The 22007-nt window shown below is 35.1% G+C and overlaps 1 protein-coding gene across 1 annotated transcript; it reads left to right on the top strand.

The window, feature by feature from the left end:
* Positions 1-1728: 1728 nt before the first annotated feature.
* On the top strand, positions 1729-21259 carry rnf128a (ring finger protein 128a). The gene is given in 7 exon segments (NM_212615.1): positions 1729-2259; positions 3533-3777; positions 8746-8817; positions 9955-10037; positions 10147-10243; positions 15310-15481; positions 20541-21259. Coding segments are annotated over 7 exon segments (1170 nt in total). The 5' UTR covers positions 1729-1835; the 3' UTR covers positions 20618-21259.
* The last annotated feature ends 748 nt before the right edge of the window (positions 21260-22007 follow it).

The raw sequence follows: 22007 nt of genomic DNA, 5'->3' as shown, positions 1-22007 counted from the left end.
TGGTAAGCATTTTCTGATAAATACATTTTTATTGTTGAAATTGGCATTTGGTTTCCACTACACATGTAAGCTGGCAAAAGTCCTGCATATGCAAAGTGTTCATGCAGACATTTTAGTATTGTAAAATTAATCAAACATTGTGTATATCTTGTTACAATACTTTTGCATAATTTCTATTTAAATTAAGTAAATTAAATACACTTTCAAGTGATTACAAAGGTATTGTGTGAACATTGGAGAAAAAAAGTTTTATATTTTACGTCAGAGAATGTTTCTGTAACATTTTGTGAAGTGTTGTGAAATGTTTTGAAAAAGTAGATGGTTTGATTTATGTTAAAGTATTTTTATTTTTCATTGTAAATTGAAAATGTGCATTTACACAAAAGAAACTTTTTTTGTAAACTGAAACATTGTTTAATAAATGTATTTAATGTTTTAAATTTACTCAAAAAATTACACATTTTGGATAAAGCAAATAATGTTTTTATACAATTCTTAAACGAACACATTGGACACTGTTAAGGTACAAAGTGTCTTGTCACTGTGGCGGTACCTTCATGGATCAGATTTGTATCTTTGTTGAAGGTACAATATTGTATCTGCAGGTTTTAAAAACCAAAGGTACACTTTTCTTTCCCATGATACAAATCATGTCCTTAAAGGTACAAACGGCAATGGTACAAATTTGTTTCCTTGTCTTAAGGTACTATTGTGTTCCATAAAAAGGTACTGCCCAAGTGACAAGTTTGTTCCCTCTTTGGTACAACATTGAGCCGTTTGTTTCTGAGAGTGTAGGATTGGTGGATCTGGAAGTAGGTGCAGTCAAATATAAATGTGTTTTCTTTTCATGTAATTTTTTTCCCAGTCCTAGATTGATTCATAATAAATTATGTGCATTCCTGACTAAATATATTGCTTACATTTTTTCATTCTTTCTAGAGAATTTTACAGTAAAAAAAGCACCAGAACAAATAATAAAAGAAAAGATGACACTAATTTGACCCTCAAATTATTTTACTGAAATCTAGATGTATACTTTCAGCTTTACTGCCCCATAAAACGCATTGTGTCAACAAAATATTTTAAATCACAAAAATAGATTTCTGGGTCTGGATTAACGTTTCAAAAATGTTTTGGCACTGATAGTGTCATGTGTGTAAATGTGATAGCAGTAAAAAAAAAAAAAAAACAATCCTTAGGTGATTAATTATTAATGGTTAGATTTGGGTGCTACCTTATAATTCCCATGAATGTGGATATGGCCTATATAGGGTGGAGTGTAAACATGGTTCAATCAGTTTTAATTATTAGCTAAAGAAATCATTGCAGTCAAACCACTGCAAAGCCATCTGGACTTAGATGTACATATCCTGTCCTACAAGAATCATACAATTAAAACTAAACTGGTAAACTGGGTTTTTAAAATGTGATTTATAAGCCAAGAAAGAGTTATTTACTTTTAAATAATAATAGCTAGGAATATGTTACATTTCACTTTCATATTTCAAAGTATGAGAATTTTACTATAAGTAAGCCTACAATTCCTCAATAATTTTACAACTCTGCATGAACAGTATAATTCAGTCCCGTTGGCCAAGTGTGAATAGAAAAACAGCGTGTGTGGCTTTAAGAGGAGGGTGGGCGTGGTTAAAGCTCAGTGACCTCAGCGAGGTAGAGTTTCGACTCGGTTGCGTTGCTAAAACACCTGTAGACGTTCAGAGTGGTGATATCGATTACCCGAGTTTGCGGAACCATTTTTGAATACTTTTAACCACAATTTGTTTTACGCGGAGCTTTGATTTTTACCAAAGAGGACGGTGGCAGACTTGCCGAATATGGGGCCTCTTGCCAGTCGGGACGTGTTTTCGTGGCTGTTGTTGGCTTCTGTTCTCCAGGTGTCGAGTGTTCGTTTGGCGGAGGCCAGTTACCTGTGCACTGCATACCTGAACATTTCATACACCAACCCTGAAAATAATAGAAGCACCTGGTTTCAAGAGGAGATGGGGCTGTATGGACAAGACTCACCCAAAGCTTATGTCAAGGGGAATGTGTATTTAGCTTCTCCGACCTATGGCTGTGATGATGACACCTTTTATGGCCGACCGAACGGCTCCAAGGGCTGGATCGCCTTAATCCAACGCGGAAACGGCTGCACTTTTACCGAAAAAATTAACATTGCGGCTATGAACGGGGCTGCTGCTGCTATCATCTTCAACGACTTTGGATCAGAAAATCGGGTCATTCAGATGTCCCACCCAGGTATGCCTGTAACCCCGGGGGGGATTAGGCTTAGTTGATGTATTTGCATAATGCGAGTGTTCCTTTTTGTCTGTTTATCCTGCTTAATTTTGGCCTCTGTTGGGTGCCAGTTGTACTCTAACCCGGGAGTTGTGTTGTGTAAGTTGTGTAAACTTCACGACTGATACAGAGAACCTGTCAGTGGGACCTCCTCAATGCGGAAGAGCTCGAAATCTGCTTTCGGGTGACTAGGTTACTTGGAGAAATCCGACTAGAACAGCATTTTAGCTGTTTAACAGTGATCCATGATTTAATAAAAAAACAGTCATTTTTATCGAGAGAGAGAGATTCGCTGCCTATGACTCGATCTCCTGAGTCTTCAGATGACCTGTATTAAATTCGATCTGTCGAGGGCGAGTTGGTATTGATGAGATAAAGATGATTTGAGCTAAAAAAAATCTTGTTTTAATAAAGTCTGTTAAAAATATTGCGTTTTGAACTATCATTTTATTACTTAAATAATAATTAACATCTAGCCAAAACAAATAAAGAATTTACAGGTAAATTAATGAAAAATAAACTTCATGAAAAAGTTGTCTTGGCAGCTTGATAAGAGACTTTGCCATGCGTCTTGCGCCTACAGACTATTTTCACACACAAGCTGTCAGTTTCTGCCAGTGTGTCTCATTCACGTTGCCTATATTTTTATAAAGTATTTGCAGCCCCTGCGAGCATAAGAAACTCAAGAAACATTTGAATTGTTGTATTGCAAAAAGACTCCATTTCTAAAGTTTAGTGCATGTTTTTTTCCCTTTAGATAATTTCACTAGCTTGCACATCACTGATGCAGAGTGTGGAAAACAATGCTAATTGATTACGTAAACCGTTGAATCTAATTAACACGATGTGCAGATTAACTTATCCATTTGTTTGGAAAATGTAATGAAAACGTTACTGTGTTCAATGACAAATCCATCAAACAAAGTGAAAACGAGAAGTGCTGCAGTTTTTTAACCTTAAAATAAAAAAATGCGCTTTCAAAATCTAATTTCAAGCATTGCATCTTGATTATTAAACTGACTTTGTCTTTGAACACTGTTTCTTTTCATTTAAACATATTTCAAATGATTAGGTGTTGCTGAATGTTTGATGTAGCATGTTTGTTGAAGGATAAAAAAAGTTTGTTGATAGTTCGGCTCTTTCCGTGTCAACCATCATGTTGCTACCGCTATCATGTGTTTTAGTTTGTGCACGCGCACTGCTTGTGTTTTCATCGTCTCTCGTATGTTTCTAGGTACAACTATCGTTGCGATAATGATTGGCAACTACCGCGGGATGGAGCTGGTCCAGCTGCTGGATCAAGGCGTTCCCGTTGCTATAGCGATAGAGGTTGGGAAACAGCACGGCCCCTGGATGAGTCACTATTCCGTGTTTTTCGTCTCCATCTCCTTCTTCATCGTCACCGCGGCGACGGTCGGCTACTTCATCTTCTACTCCGCGCGGAGACTCAACAGTCTCAGACAGCAGAACCGCAGTCAGGTACCAGTCAGCATTTGTGTGCATTGCTGCTGATATGATGAACTTTAAACCCCTGTCCTCTTAATAGAATATAGTAACATTTGTTTATGCTAAAAAGGTACAATAAAACTACCCCACTGCCTGTAAGGAAGTTAGCCTATTAAAACTTACAGAAAGTACATCCTTATAGTCCGAACTGATTATATTCAAGCATCTATAAATGATAATACTAAACATATATGACAAAGCATCTGTTTTAGAATTGTTTACACTGTCACAATTAATGCGATTCTGATTAACTGAGAATCTAAAACTAATTTGATCTATGCACTTGAACTGCAGTCAGACCTGTCAGTTAAATAATGTTGTGACAGTCGATAAGGCTTTTATGTTTATTGAAGTCACCATCTTTCATAGTGCTTGTCATTATCAATACAGGTGTTACAGCTGTAAACAGAATCATTAGGCCATTGTGTTTGGCTTCTGATTTACAGACACAGTAGTTGATCTGCCCTGTGAGTGGTTGTCTGAATGGGGCTGTATGGCCATGTGCTTTCATTGAGTGTAGCACTTAATGCTGTTTTGGTAAGCACTCTGGTGAAGCAAGCTTCCAACTGGTTAGTCTGGTTTCACAGCATTGGGCTCTGAGGTCATACATTTTTCTAGCTAAATGTAGTAATTGTGCATGTATGGGTTTCATTTGTTGGCATTAGGTTTAAGCTTAGTATCAAGAGACTGTGTTATTTAAAAAAAAAAAATTTTTTTGAAGTTTAACTGAAACCACAAACCAGTTTAAGAGGTTATCTCCTCACACACCACAGGGGAATACCCCTTTTCAAGGTATTACTCTGCCCAGAAAGTACCTTTTCCAGTTGTTCCCCATTGCTAGCAGCAGACTGGGAAGGCACAAATAAAGGTAGACAAAATCAAAAGGGCTTTGGAACATCAGAAAAACAAAACCCTTTGTTTCTCAGTATCATTTGAAGCATCTTGTTAAAACTACTGCTACTGTATTGCTTCATTGGTCTTTTGACATAATCACCATTTTAATATGATTAAGTTGCAATTTTCTTTCCTTTTCCACATTTTTCAGTAGATATTTAACCTGATCATTACACACTGGCATCTCTCAGGCCACATTTTAATTATTCAAACTAGAGATGCCAACTTTTATTTAATTGCCAATATATATATTTTTATTAATGCGACTTTATCAATGGTTAATACAGCATGGACATCATTAAATGATTATTTATGCCACACCTTGTTCGATTTATGCATCATGTAGTCAAGTCTCTGCCAATAACGTTCCCTTACTGCATTGCTTTCTCAGCTTCATATACGTGTGACACATAAAACTATTGTGTCTACGTAAAAAAATAGGTGCCATTTCTAGCTCAAAAAGAGTACTAGCAATTAGCAATTCTGAAAAAGAATTTAGCTTATTCAATCAAAGACAACTTTTTTACGTCAGACAGCTTCCATCCAAACTAACTTACAACATGTATTTCTCCCTCCATCATCTGACTGCTTTGTGTCACTGAACTCAACCTAAATTGCACACACAGAACATCATACCTGAGTGGGCATGTGGCTGACACATCCCTCAAGGACAGCAATAACACCACACAGCCACAACAACCACTCCTCATGGACACATGCCCATCTGTGCCCTGCACACTGAGCTCTCCACAGATAGTGTGATGTATTAGAACAGCTTCAAGCACTCAAGGTTGATCTCCAGAAAAACAGCAAGGACAACAAGTTTCAACAGCTGATAACACCAGAGCCGCAGTCCTTGTCAACAAACTCGCTTTTAAGCTCTTCAGGATCCTGAGTTTCTCACAGATTTTTGGAGATCTGCTGTTTGCTGGAACTATACTATCTCATTTTCAATGCTGTGAGCTACTTGGTTAACAACCAAAAAGTGACAAGCCCGACAACCACCTCTGCACACACCTGTGAGAGCCCTCCAGCCCCTGTCACACCACCAGGGCCCCACATACCTGCCGTCTTCAGATGGTTAACATAACATCTTTCAGTGAAATGTGTGGAGTGCCGACTTTAATAACAGCATTTTTATCAAATGTTTATAGAACAAGCGGGAACCAAGCATGCCTGTAGCTTCCACTAGGGCTATATGTTTTATTACGTAATAGAAAATCTAGGGCTTGTTATTTAGCGACTCATTTAAAGGTGGTGACTAATAAATGTAGTTCTGAGACTACTGTAGGGACAGTAAGTAAAACAGTTAAGTTAGCATTTTTTTTTTTACATCTGATAAATCATCCCATTTTATCAATGCAAATTGCCTAGATTTTATGCTTTTAAAGCTTGGCTAGATGACAGTTCAGCAAATAAAACTTTGTTCATTTCTTTACTGATAAGATCAATAATGTCAGAAAAGCAATCCGCTCATCCAGTCAGCCAAGTTGTGCTGACGTCAGACAGGCTCAATCACAGGCAATCTTGGAAGAGATTGTACTTATAATGAAAATGTCAACCTGTAGTCTTGACACACTCCCTGCATCGTTCTTCAAAACACTGTTAAACTGTTCAAAAGTAGATCTCCTTAAAATGGTAAATGCTTCACTTTTTTCCGGGACTTTTCCAAACTCCCAAATAATGAGAGAACCAGATGTCCTACCTCAGCTATGCTGGTGACACTCCGATCTACTAGGCCTTATTGCTCAATGAATACAGCCCCAATGACACCCTCTGCCATGCATTGATAAAATGAAGAGTTGAATGTGATTTTCTTCAGATAAACAAAGACAAACCTGAAGTCGTTTCATTAGGAAACAGAAACTGAAGTTCCCTTTACCTTGGGTGTAGGGGTTAAACAATAAATAATCAAGTCAAAAATCTTGGTGTGATTCTGGAGTAAGATCTAAGTTTCAGTAGTCATGTAAAAGCACTAATTAAAGCAGCATACTATTATCTCAAAAACATTGCAAGAATTATATGCTTTGTTTCCAGTGAGAAAACTTCATGCTTTTATCAGCAGCAGGGTGGATTACTGTAATGGACTCCTCACTTGCCTTTCCAAAAAGACAGTCAGACAGTTGCAGCTCATCCAGAACGCTGCGGCCAGGATTCTGACCAGAATAAGAAAATCATAGCACATCACACCTGTCTTTAGGTCCTTACACTGGCTCCCAGTTACATTCAGAATAGATTTAGAAGTATTATAACTTGTTTATAAATCACCAAATGGCCTAGGACCTCAATACTTAATAGATTTACTTACAAGCCTAACAGATCAATTAAGAATTCACTCAAAAGGGGTGAATCTGCTTTCAGCTACTATGTGGCCATATATATCTTAGGTGATCCTAATTTCTAATGCTTAATAACACAAAGATCAAAAGCCATAATCATGGTATTATATAGAGTGAATAACTAATAAAATTCTTTTTTTTTTATTAACTTGCAACTATAATATGTCTATTTTTCAATGTTGATATTAATGCATTAATGTTTACCAATGGGATTTAGTGTTACCTATTGTACATTGTCATTAACCTTTTGCAGTTTAATTAGTTTAAAGCATTTATTAACTCTGAATATGTATATATAATATACCATTACACTGTGTTTCTGGGTTATTAAATCTCTTAATCTTTTTTGAGCTTAGGCCAATATCATGATAATAACATATACCACGATAAAACGTCTGCAATTAATTGCAACAGGAAAATTTGATATAAGCAGAAGCCTAGGTTCTTATGTCTTGTATTGCTGCAATATATAAAGCTTAGCCAGTATATGGAGAACTGTGCAGTATTGTGGAGAATAATTTAATGCATTTATATTTAACACACGTTTCAACAAAAAAACTAAACAAACCAACCAGCTATTAAGTACTCTAAATATTCAAGCCTTTTATTTGATGCAAAGAAGTGGGTGAATATTGTTCTGACATTGCTCACTGCAAGACTCTGATTGATGATAAACATTTCTTGCTAAGTTGTTTCTGTCTCCTTAATATCTTCTTTTCTTGGTCATCATTTCACAACCAGTTTGACTGATATTTTAAGTAAATGGTCACCACCAGAGTTAAATTCGCACCACATCGTGTATTCAGCTTCAGTTTGGTAAAGGATTCATATTATAATATTATCTGCGTCAATACAACCTTTGCTGTCTCCCTATGGAACACAGCTGAGTTGAGAAAGGTCATTGATGTTGAGTCAGCGAACACATGCAGGCGTGTGCAAAGACACTGAAGAGTTTGGTTTTCTTGGATGCGATTTTCCAGTCCTGCAGGCATGTCTCTGTCTGATGAAGAAACCCTTTCCATTTTTTCCCGTTTTTATTTTTTGGTGGTTCTGTGTCTGCCAGTTACAAAAAATTTCAATTTCATGAAATGCTTTTTTTTAACTAACTTAATATGCCAATACAAAGGATTTATTTGGAACTATTTGAACGTGGAAGAATTAATTTATTTTAAAATTTGCTCTAAATAAACACTGTTTGTGAGCCTTATTATTAAGATTTCATTCACTAAAAAGAAAGTGCCAAGCGTGTTTCATAGGCATTGTTTAAGTAGTTAATTATGAAACCAAATTTTGTTTCCTCTTCAGACTATGACTACTTCATTGTGTATGTGTGAATGTGGTTTAAGTTTTTTTTTTTCTGTTATCTAACGTGTTGACACTTTAGTATTGTTTAAGTGTGTTTAAAGTGTCTACATTTGTGTTGTGGCAACTATGTGCGAGTCAGATAAGTTTATGAGTTATTAATGAGCAGTTTGTTGAGTTTTTTCCACTTAATATATACTTAATCCTTCATAATCCATATGATAGTCCATCAATGGTCCATTGTGGTAGATGTTTAGCATAGATTTTACACCAAAGCTGGATATTTTTGTCTTCATCATCACTAAAATATGCATACACTTCCTGAAAAGCTAGTGTTACAAGACCAGAAATACCAGTATACATGCCTCTCACATTGTTTTTTTTTTTGTCTGTTCTCACTGTTTAGAAAAAGCTGAAAGCTGAAGCAAAGAAGGCAATTGGCCAGCTACAGGTCCGCACACTGAGACAAGGCGACCAGGTAAATCTGAACACTTGTGCACATATGCAAATGCAAACAAATAGCCTATTTTTTATTTTTTTATAATGAGTATTGTTATAGGCCAACCAATGAACGAAAGGCTGAAATACAGAATAAAGCATAGCATAAAGAATACAAAACTTATTAAAGGGGGAAGGGCACATGCAATTTATGCATTCTAAGATACGTCTTTTCCCAGAGAGAATCTCAAAGCTGTGTCTTTCTCTTATGTGTGTTAAAAACATTTTGGAATAAAGATGTGAGAATGGGTGAAATGAGCATGATCCTTAAAAAGAGATTTTTTTTATGTCTTATTAGTAGAAATGCAACGATTAACCAATTTCACTATTAACCGTGCTTTAATTTGTCACAGTTAATTAATCATGAAGTCTTCTCAACACCACGCTTCTGAAGTGTGGAGCTGCGTCCTCATGCTTTCCAGGTTTACCTAGTTGAAAGAATGGCATGAGCTGACTGCGAGTTTGTGACTAGAACCGAGTGATCAGCTTCATACTTTGTATGGAATATACACATTTCTACTCCAAAGAGAAAAAAATATGAAAGGAAAATACCAAACAATTTTGTAATATAGTTGATCAAAGGTGCCTTTCAGACAGGTTCAGCAGCCTTTGACTACATTTAAAAGGGAAATAATTAGCTAATATGTAGCTTAGATTTACATTTGACAAATAAATTTTTTTTATTTATTCTTTTTTTTATTTATTTTTATTCATACAATCATTCATTCATTCATTTATTTATCGTTCTGTCATTTATTTTCAGTGTAAAATTATTGACAAAAACTTTTCACTTATTTTTAAGTCCACAGAGAAATGGACTATTGTTTGTTTGTAATATTATTTTGTGCTGTATTGTTTGGTTACTGATCAGCAATAAATAACACTTTTTATAATATAAGGAGTTTTTATGTAATTTACTAAACTAGTAGTGTTTTGAAAAGAATGAATGCATAATAACCGTGATAACCGTGAAACTGTGATTATTCCTCAGACTATATTCGTACAGCCAAAACCTATAATCGCTGCCTCTGTACTGATTAGCAGTAAATTTGCTTATTAATAGCACTGTACAAAATAACATTGAAGATGATGTTTTATTGATGTATGTGTTGTATAGGAAATCGGCCCGGATGCTGATGCCTGTGCAGTTTGTATTGATTCGTATAAAGCAGGAGATGTATTGTCAATTCTCACATGCAAGTATGTTTTTCTGAGGATCTCTTAAGTCCATCTGAATCACTGATAATTTCAGTATAGATCATCATTTTTCTCTCTTTCCAACACAGTTGTGTTTGTGTTTGTTTTGCAGTCATTTCTTCCATAAATCCTGCATAGAGCCATGGCTGCTGGAGCACAGAACCTGCCCAATGTGCAAGTGTGACATTCTTAAAGCCCTTGGAGTTGAGGTGAGAGTTGAGCTAGTTAATACTTGGAAAAACATTATTAAACAGCTGCCCATGGCTTATGATTCTCGCCGTGTTTTTTCCATTTATTTACACTCATAAAGTGCGTTTGATCTCTGCTTTGACAACTTTTAATGTTGAAAATTTAATTCTTCATTTAAACAAAGTCGCTTTTGTTGATTTTTGTAGTATTGTATATGTTGGATAAGAAATTATGCATTTTAGAAATAAGTCTGTACAGTAACCACAAACGTTCTGCACCCTCATTATTTTCTTCACCAACCCAAACAGTACATGGTTTCTAAACAAAACAGTATGTTTGTTGTAAGAGAAAAGAATATAATTCTATAACGCAGTTTGAAAGTTCAAAAAAACATCAGAGTCACGTGCTGTGAGCAATTGTTAATTAACAGATACGTTTTACAGCACATCCTTATCTTGCTTCACATATCACACTGCTCATAATTTTTTCATGGTTAAGTAATTATCCTTGGTATTTTCTGGCTGCCATTGATAGTTTTGTTCCTTATGTTAGAGATAAATTCATCTCTGCCTTGTGCAAATAATATAATTGCGCATCCTCATTCCTAAATCTTGTTTATATGTAAATCAATGTACTTTTGACCTGATCATATAAGTGAGGCGTCACCCCAGAGGTGCCACCCAAGTGTTAATATGACAGAGTCATTTTACTTACTCAAGCTCCTGAATATCAAGGTTGCCAAGTATCTAGTTGTAACATTTCAACATTTGTTTTTATATTTGAAATTGCTTTACTTATACACTGCTTGTCCATTTTAATGTATAAATGGTGTAGTATATTCACACTGAAAATCTAAAAAGAATGGGGTCAATTTGCCTGCATGATGTGCTTATTTAACCAATAAAAAGAAGCGTGTAATGTTGAACACTTCATGGACTCAATGGTCGCAGATCATGTAGCAGAATGGAAAAATCTGTCAGGTGCTAAAATGTTTTATTTGTTTATTAATTTTAGATTGTGCAATCAATAGCATTTTTGCCTCTTCCCAATGGTGAATGTGGTTATACTCATGACAGGTAATGTTTGTCAGTTTGTTGGAGGGAGGGGGAATAAAGAATAGCTAAGAAACAGATTCAGGATGGTCCTTATTTTTTATTTATTTCACCTTATTTTAACATTCAACAACTCTTTTTGTTTGTTTGTTGTGTTAAACGTAGCCTTTTCCTTTCCACCTCTTGCAATCCCAAGTTTACATATCTCACAGTTTGCTATGGCAATGTTATCATCATCAACTTTATAATACCACCTGCTTCTGTTTTGCTTTGCCGGCATTTAACCATTTCTTCTTTCTTAACCTCTTTCTTGACTTCACACAGTAACAGCAACTCATACGACATGACATCACTTTGTTGCAGAGATGCTATTGGTTAAATGCCGGCAAAGTAGAAAATGGAAGCAGCTTGAAGTAGAGAGCGCGAGTATGTCTGCGGTCTGGAAGTTGATGATGACAACATTGCCATGGCAAACTGTGAGATATGTAAACTTGGGATTGCCTGCAGGATATTTTAAGTTGAGGTGCTATTTGTTTTTATATTAGATTTTCTTAATATTTACTGTTGCACTTAAGTCCAAATGTGAGGAGTTGATGTTATTTATTACTTGATTGTTCAAGCTACCTCACAGATGTGCTCAGTTTGTTAACAGAATTGTTGAATGCAAAGGTAACATGAATTAAATAAAAAATAAGGAACATCCTCGGATCGGGTTTCAATAGGTACTCAAAATCAACTCGACTCGAGGGCAAAAAACCTGATCGGGACATCCCTATTTCCTTTCAGATACTGCATAATATGGTGTCTTTTTGTTAGGTGTTAGGCAATATCTTATTGCTAACAGAGTAAAATACATGTAGGTAATAACTGATATGTTTAAACTTAAAATTCTACACACTTGTCAATATATGTTATTTTATTTTTTGTGTGAAAGTAATGGCCATCTAACTGCGGACAACATTGCGAAATAAAACAAAACATTGCTTAGCATCATAAAGGATTAAGAGACAAGCTCAGTTTCTCTCTTCACTTCATGTGGTAGCAGAAAAAGAGGAACAGACTGTCGAAAGCTGTGGTGAAACGTCTGTTCAACGTGAGTCAGGTCATGTGTGTTGAGCATTTGATTCCTGACTCATGCGGAGTGTGACGGTGTGCAGCAGATCACTGGAGTTTGTGTTGACTAGCTCTGGAAGCTTCTGGAAAAGATACTGTGTCCTTTGCTCTTTGGTCACCTTCATAAACGAAATCGTTTATTGTGGCAGCAAGTGAAGATGGTTAAAACACCGTCAGCAGGGGCACACCTCAGCTCAAAGTTTATTTATCACATGTTAGACTGAGGCTGTAAAATGTGTATTACGGAAACTGCCACACTGTTTAAAAAATAAACAATGACTTTACAAAATGTGTTTTAAAGGGATATTTCACCTTTGAATCAAACTTTTCCCCATCATTTGCTCATGCTCTCGTGTTTCTAAACTTTTATAAATTTCCTTATTCTGTTGAATACAACATAAGATATACTAAAAGTTGTTGTAAACCAGTGGTTCAAAATGTGGGGGTCGTGAGACAATAAGAGGGGGTCACCTGGTGATTTTCAAAAATGGCATGTATGTTATTAAACATTTTTAGAATAACCATATTTTATCCATAACGTGCAGAAGATATAAATAGTATGTAATAGGTAGATTAAAAAACAACATGGAAATAAAAGGTCATCTGCCTTTCAATTCTTTTTCCATTAGATTGTGACCTCTGGAGTATTTACGCTAGATTAATAACACAGCAATAGTATTAGTTGCAGAATGTTTAACTTTGACACCTTTACGGCACTCACAAACATTAAAAATAAAGGCCACGACTGAACACAGAGGCTTCAAGTGGTTCTTGTGCTGTAAACATTGTGCCCACCATTCTCATTAAGTTAGGTTAATATTAAATAAAACAAATAAAAATAATATAGTTGTTAGACTGTTGCACTTTTTTTGTGTTGTCAATAAGCTTATTTATATAGTTCCTATTGGTGTGTGTGCACCATCGTGTGCAATGTTTGTCTCTTCATAACCACCTTTGAGGATTGTGAGAGGTCACGAGTCACTGAAATTGTTATTTTAGGGGTTGAGAGCTGAAAAGCTTGGGAACCTCTGTTGTAAACCAGCAGTAATGGCTGCTTTCCAGCATTTTTCGGTATAGCTTTTGTTGTGATCAACAGAAGAAAGAAACTTCAACGGGTTGGGAACACTTGAAGGATGAGTAAATAACGACAATTTTCATTTTGTGTGAACTATCCCTTTAGTACCATGGGTTTTGTCAGTGTTTCTATAAATATGTACTTCTGTAAATCATTTTTTACCACTAAAAATATTTAGCTGTTTTCAACATTTTCATTTTCTTGAGCACCAAATCATCACGTGGCACCAAGGACTGGAGTAATGACTGCTGAAACTGTCACAAGAACACATTTAGTGTTAGAATGTTCAAATACTGTTGTTTTTAATATTTCACAATATTAGTTGTTTTTGATATTATATTTTTAAGCTTTCAAAAAAACAACAATCTTTCCAGGCTTTTGAGCTGTAATGTAAACTGTGAAAATATTATGCATTTAAATATTTCATTTGATACTATAGTTACAAATATTATTACCTCATTAAATAGTAAGCATTGATTTATTTTTGCTAAAGTATTTTCTACTTTTGACATCCTTGGTGTCTGGTAGAATTGGTCTTTCTGTGTCAATAAGCATAACTGGAATCATGCTTTTTCCCCTCTGGCCTCAGTCCATCATTGCTCACCTTGGTGAGAATGTCAGGCAGATTGGACAGCACACCTGCAGTGTAACATTCTGTTGTTCCTCCTCTACAAGTCTCTTTGATTATGCTCCAATTTTAGGCAGAGCCTGATGGAGTGCTTTCATTTGTTTAGCCCATTTTTACTTCCTTTGAAAACCCGGCTCAAGTCAAACTACTTGCATTTGTGTTTGTCATATGGTGTCATTGGTGTGAACCATAAATTGAAACTATCTACTATTTTTATCTGTTGTGTGTTTGCAGTAAGCAGGCAATTACTCTTTTACGTCAGTCGTCTGTCTGTCAGTCAGGCGGAAGTTGTTGCCATCTCTAATGTGCTTCTGTGCTACTTGCTCTCAACCCTATCGACAGCCAACTTGTTCTCCCGAGAATAGAAGTTGGCTTGAAAGATACTGAGCAGGTTTGGTTAAAACCCAAGGGATATCCGACTGTTCTGAGCATCGTAGCATCTCATGCTTTGTTTCTTGCTTCTCGAGAGCTCAGCTTTGTTCTGACTGTTCCAAAGGATATCCAATATGACTGAAAATGGGAAACTTGTTGATAGAATGGCTGATAAAAGAATAAGAGAAATTAAGATTTTGGCCAAAAAAATTTTTTAAGGAAGTTTTTGGAATTTAACCAATAGTATTTAACCATCTCATTACTCTAGAGCTGCTTATATATATATATATATATATATATATATATATATATATATATATATATACATACACATATATATATATATATATATACATATACACACACACACACACAAGGTATATATATATAACTTGTTGTGTGAAGTGATTTCAACCAAAATCTTACTTTCTCTTTGGCAGATGATGGCCTCAGGCTGAGTAAATAATAGGGAAAAGTACATATTTCTTTAATAAGAAAGAAGTACAAAGATAACTGCACCATGGATTTCCTCTTGACCGTCCTGTCATGAGCCTTGATTACTGTAACTAGAGGGTTGGGTGGATCCTCTGTCATTGTTATATTGATCTCACTGAAACTAAACTGCTGCTTAGTCATCATGCCCCACAGGTATGCAGAGGTGGAGTTTGTTCTCCCTCTTATGGCAGTGTGTACTGTATTTAGCAGCCTGGTTTCATTTCCCCTTTAATCAAAGTCCCTAAACTGAGCCAGTTGCCTTCAAATCTACTTCTTAGTCAATGCACTGAGGAAACATTTGCCTAGACGTTTGCTGAAATATGTTTTTTTTCTGAACTTCCCTTTTTGTAGTTGGATGTGGAGGAGCAGCCACAAATTTCAGTGCCTGATTTCAGGCCTTTTTCTACCTCTGAGGACCTGCACAGTGAGACGGCCTCACACACACACAGTGAGACCGCTTCCTCTGGATATGCATCTATGCATGGAAATGAACACCTCGCTCCTCCTGAAGGCACACACAACGGTATTATAAAGTGCACAATCACATTTATCTCAATATTTAGAGACACTAAAACCTACCATCGGTATGTTCTATAAACTGCTCATGCTATTGAGGTGTGGGATCACAAAAGTAGATGTAAAAATTCTTATTTACATCTGGTGTTAGAGCTGCATGATTAATTGAAAAAAAAACTATATCTCTATGCGACCCTATACACGATCTTAAATCAGCTTTTCTACGATTCAGACAATTATATTTTCACGGTCAGGAGAGAAGCGTAAAGGCGGTTGCACAAGTGTTCGCATTGTTAAATATACATTTTTCAGCAAAACATAGTCTCAAATGGGGGTAAAAGTGTCACCTACTGTATTTATAATTCCCCCAAAAAAGTCATTTCTGTCTTAATGTAATGATGTATTTGCGGCTGCAAAATCACACGTGAGCTGACGTTTGTTTACTATTGAGAGGACGCATGCGTGCTCGCCAATGATGTCTACTTTTAGTGAACAGAACCTGTTTAGGCTGTGAATAACAGCTCATAAAGTTGCAAATATCATGTCGGCGCAATAGCCTGAGGGTTAGTGCCAACATATGGTGCAGCAGCACGTCAGGGCATCCCGAGCTCGAATCCCAGCTTGAGGACATTTCCTTACCGTACCCCCCTCTCTCTAACTAAACTTCTTGTCTCAATACTGTCTTGTCTTATAAAGGCAAAAAGGCCAAAAATAAATCTTTAAAAAAAGTTGCAAATAACATTCAGTTTGTTGCAAACGGAACTCAGTGACAGCAGTCATGACATGAGTGCACTCAGCAGTGAAAGCAATAATATCCAGCGCACATCATTTAAATTATCATATCGCATTTAAAGTTATGATTACAACAAGCTTTTTAATATGGTTTTTCTTTCATAGCGAACAGTGTTGTGCTTGAAAATAAATGTTTAAAATGGTGTCAGTATAACTACTCTAGCCTATATAATGTTAAATATAATGCAAGGGGGAATCTGATAATGAAAAATGTCTAATTTAACCAGTGAAAAAAAATGGTCTAATATTGTAGTCAATGACAAACATATGACTCAAACACAATATCTCAACAAAATTATATTCTGATGTCATCACTTTACTGTGAATTAACAATCAGGACATGTTTAAAGTCATACCAAGTCTATGAAAAATGCAGCATTTTAACCAACAGTAGACCTACACATACAGTAGGCCTAGTATTATTATTATTGTTTTACCTTATGTTTAAAAAATAATAATAATATCCTACTCTTAATAACCTTTTCTTACATCTACCTAATCGTAAGAAAATCGTGATTCTCATTTTAGCCAAAATCGTGCCGCCCTACCTGGTGCTGCCTTTTGTTTGACCACTTTTCTGATTTATTGAATGGTAGGGTCTGTAGTTTGGTGCATGCATATGCTTTTAGTAATCTATTCATTAGAGCTGTGCAATTTAATACTTTATTATTCCATTAACACATTAATTATTTAATGCTAACAAATATTTTGTCCTGCGTTCATTGAGTTTTTATTATTAACACATGCGACTTATGCAGAAGACATGACTGAGGCAGATTCTGCATGTTCATGGCCTTTATTTGCATATTTGCATTGACTGTGTAAGTAATCTACTCAAGTGAGTACTTTGGATATTTGTGAAAGCACAGCATATTATAATACATACTCTTCGGGCAGTGGCATTGTGCAAAACTGTGAATGAATGTTCTAAAGTGAAGTGAAAACTTCCCTTGCTTGGGTTAATAGGGAGTAGTGAACAATGTAATTCTGAACACAGTTCATGCATAAAGCTCTTATCTCATCATATTGCTCATCAACTTTTAAAATACTTTTTTTTCCCCCAAATTATGTTTAACAGAGCAAGGAAATTTTCACAGTATTTCTTTCACAGCATTTTTTTCTTCTGCAGAAAGTCTTATTTGTTTTGTTTTGGCTTGGTTTTTATTATTATATATATTTTTTAGTATTATTAGCCCCTTTAAGCCAATTGTTTTTTGATAGTCAACAGAACAAACCATCATTATATACAATAACTTGCCTAATTGCCCTAACCTGCCTAGTTAACCTAATTAACTTAGTTAAGCCTTTAAATGTCACTTTAAGCTGTATAGAAGTGTCCTGATAAATATCTTGTCAAATAGTATTTACTGTCATCATGGCAAAGATAAAATAAATGTAAAGTTATTAGAAATAAGTTATTAAAACTATTATGATTGGAAATGTGTTGGAAAAATCTTCTCTCCGTTAAACAGAAACTGGGAAAAAATAAACAGGAGGGCTAATAATTCTGACTTCAACTGTATGACCAAATAATCATACAATTTAAAATTTCATTTGTTGCCCAGCACTTAATAATGAGATTGTGAAATAAATTAGCCCAGAAAGCAATGCAGAGAACAGAAGCTTTTGTTCCTGTTCTGATAGCTGTAAAACAACACCAAACACTGTTGTGGTTGTCACAGTCAGTACTGGTAAGAGAACACTGTGTGTTTTTTTTTTTTTTTTTACACTTTTTTTTTTTTTTTTCAATAAAGCCTTTCTGGCTTTCACTCCTCTACAACACGCATCCTGCAATGTTTCTGAATTAAGTCAATAGTAGGGTTGTGAATGTGCTGATCAGTTACACCTGTAATACCGGTTTCACCTGGGGTGGGGTGCTTTTAAAAGGCTTATAAATTCTGTTTATTTACATTCGCTTTCAATTTGACTATTGGGTTTCTGTTGCTTGCATCGACAACGTATCAATGTATCAACTATATCTGGATGTGGTAAAAGTTAGACATGTTCACACTAGGGCAGCACAATATATCATTTGAGTATCAATATCACAATGCAACATCCGCAGTAGTCACTTCGCAGGATTAGATTATTTGTTCAATTTTTAAAAGATAAAGATATTATTAAATACTATTGTTTTAATTAATAACCTAACAAATTTATAATTTTTTTATACAATGATAACCATGTTATTTTGTTTGATTGTTCAATTTTTGTTTCTGAATACTGCTAGACTCTACCGAAAACCAGTACTATTTAACGTTTTCCTCTGCTCTGCTGTATTTATATATACTTGTAAGTTGTAATTTATTATAATTTATGCAGATCTATTGCATAGAAAAAGACTTGATCATCTCAATCTATCTAAATCCAATTTTGATTGAGGCTAGTTGGGCAAAGGTAAATATAGTTGTCATGGGTAATTTCCTCATTTATTTAATAATGTTTAACAATGACTAAAAAACATTGCTTTATTTACTAATACAGTAATTTAATTAACATGTTACATTAAAAACAATATAATCTAATTTATAACAGATTTACACTAGTTTTTGCCTTTATTTGCTCGCCGATGTCTACTGCATAGTCCTCTTTCCGTCGAGTGACAGTATTTACTTTTTAAAAATCACTTTTATTTACAACATCTAATTGAAACATTTAATTTCAGTTTGCTTTTTTGTCGCTCAGCAGTAAAACAAACAAGAAAGGTTATGTTAAATTAGAAATGACGTTCTCTGCATTAAAGGCATTCGCTTCAACCTCTATCTCTCTATCATACTCGATCTCCTCTCAGATGGGATGGTGGGCCAAAGCAAAGGTTACAATGGGCCAACTTTGGCCTGTGGGCCCTACTTTGGGCATCTCTGATCTAAATAAATGAATTTTTTCCAAATAGAGCAACTCAATCAGTCTACTGAAATTATATTTATATCACAATATACAGTGCTCCGCATACTTGAGTACACCCCATTTTAAAAATGAATATTTTTATCCATTTCTCAGTGAATATGGCTAATGTATATTAGTACGTTAGTACGGAATTGTTAAACAGATAGATTATATTTTAGTCACAGAACATCTTTAGAAGTCAAAGATAATAATTACAAACTACAAAAATTCCACAAAATTGTATACATTTTTTGTTTCTCTTTATTTTTGGTATTTTTGAAAATGTTATTTAATATTTTCCCTTTCATAAATTTGGGTTACTAATTTTTGAACCATTATTGTAATTATTTATTTATTAATTTTTTTTAGATAAGCTCCAGATTTGGCTTTACTACAGACTAAACTAATATACATGCACACATATAATATTGTAAAGCATCCTAGAAAATGTTCATTTAATTAGAGATTTGTGAGGGGTTGCAAAAAAAACTAAATATTGCAATGTCAAATTTTCCCAATATCGCTCAACCCTAGTTTATACCTTTATTTAATGTTATCCATTTTTGAGCAGATTGGATTTGAAGTGCATTTTAAAGTCATGTAAACATGTCCATTGTGTTTATACTACTTGCCTTTCAAACACATTAATGTGCTTAACAGGCGTAGAAACGTTCATTTACACATGTATGTTAGTTAACTGGATATTACAGTATGTATAATAATTATAATAATACGATATATCAGATATTACAGTATGTATAATAATTATAATAATACGATATATCAGATCTTCGAGTATTTTGCTAGACAAGTCTAGACTAACTCTATTTCTCTCTCGTGCTGTAAAAGGCAACCAATAATCATGAAATACATGTGGAATAAATTTGACCATATAACACTAGTTACCTACCTGGCATTGAAATTCCTATCATTTTACTTTAAAGTGAGCTCAATTTACCAAGAAATTCACTGCAATTCAGTGACAGTACATTACAAAGTATTGATCAACATGTTTAGAAAATATTACTTTTCCACTGTTCTCAGAATAAAATTTTGTTGTGGAAACAATACGAAATCCAAGCTGTCATACAACGGTCAAGTTCCAGAAGTATAACTTCCAATAACAGCAATTAATCCACTCTATTATGTCTAACCATTTATACTTCCGGTCCAGTTGTGGACTCTAGAAGGTTTAATGCTTCATTGGTGTTTCTGATGTTCACTGATAAAAATCTTTGCATTGTACCATTACGAAGTTTGTTTTGTATAAATCAGAGGTTTGTTTGTTGTTTTAAACCTTTTGTAGATGCTTGCGGCAATAGGTCATTTGGTCTGATTGTTTTTTTTTGGCATTTAAGTTTGAGCTCTATGTTGTGATTGTTTTGCAGGTGTGCAGGAGGAGCCTCACTATGATAACCTTGCCTTCGAGAGCGACGTCCACAACCAGAGTGAAGTCAGAACCTGAGCAACATACACACTGCTGCAATGCACTCATACAGATGAATGAGGGGGGTTGATTTGAGGACTTTAGTCAAAGCACTGCTGAGCCCTTTCCTGATTAGTTTCCAACTAAGTGCCTATACGCGCTCTCCCTGTGACTCTTTGAATTATATTTGGGTCAATTAGGGTCGTAATTATCTGCGGTTAATTCAGGGTATTATGATTTTTTTTAAGTCCAGCTTTAATTCCAATTAATAGTGATTCACATTTGAGATGCACAGAATAACATTATGAAGATGTGAGAGCGGCTGTGGAGATGCACACACAGAGCGAGAGAGATGGAGTGCTCCACCTGCTGTACGTCTGTGGGTTAATCCATACTATTCTTTCCCCTTTGTTTTTGTGGCTGCTGTCTCTTCTTATTGTTGAAGTATGTCTTTCCAGTTTTGATGGAAATGTAGAATTCCAGGAATGTTGTGCCTTACACTCACTCATGTATGTGTGCAGATGTATTTTATTCTTTGCATAGACCTAAGGTTTTAAAATGTCTGGATTTAAGTTCTCCTGATTTTATTATTTAAATAAGGGATTGAATAATTTCTTTACTTTTTGAGATTGAATAGTACTGACTTTATAATTAACACTGTAAATAAAATATTTTATGAAATTGCTTGTTCAAGATTTAGTGATTTATTTGGTTCATTATGAAGTGGAAAGGTGAGTGGGCTTGACTGTGGAAGAAGAGGAAAGCGAGAGAGAGAAAATAAACCTTAAATTTGTCATGACATTCATATACTGCTATTCTCTGATTTATTTGAAGTAAATACGATAAATTAATTAAATGTATTTGCAAGGGAAAAAGCAATATGATAAATGGTCCAACCAGTACAGACTGATCCTATAGAAATAGTTTCATTGGTTGGTCTTTAGTACTCTAGAGATTCAAAAACACTTCACATTTTTCTGAGCTGTTATGAAATAAGTTACTTGCTCCACTGCAATTTTTTGTCAATGTTTTGCACTAAGAACTATTGGGTTGTACGAGACTTATGTCATTGTAATTAAAGGAAGTTGATATATACATGAGCAATTTCACATGAGTAGCAGTGCGATATGGCTGTATATCGGCAACAATTGGCACTATACAGTGCGATATAATATACAGCCATATCGCACTGCTACTTGTGTGATATTGCGTTTTTTACAACAGTTCGACAACATAAGCATCTGTATAAAACAGAAAGTAAAAAAATCCTTTTGTATGCGGAACTACTTCTGCCATTCATTCACATCTGCAGCTGACATCAGAACAGCAGAAACCCTTGCTAGTTCACAGATGTCATTTTAAAGCTAGTGTTTGAATGATTCTCTAGCGTAATGTCTAAAGTGATGACAAAACAGCTGATTTTGCTGAC

The sequence above is a fragment of the Danio rerio genome, chromosome 5 (assembly GCF_049306965.1).
Source record: "Danio rerio strain Tuebingen ecotype United States chromosome 5, GRCz12tu, whole genome shotgun sequence".
Lineage (NCBI taxonomy): Eukaryota > Metazoa > Chordata > Actinopteri > Cypriniformes > Danionidae > Danio > Danio rerio.
Note: the sequence above shows the minus strand (reverse complement) of the source record. Positions and strands in the feature narration are given on the sequence as shown.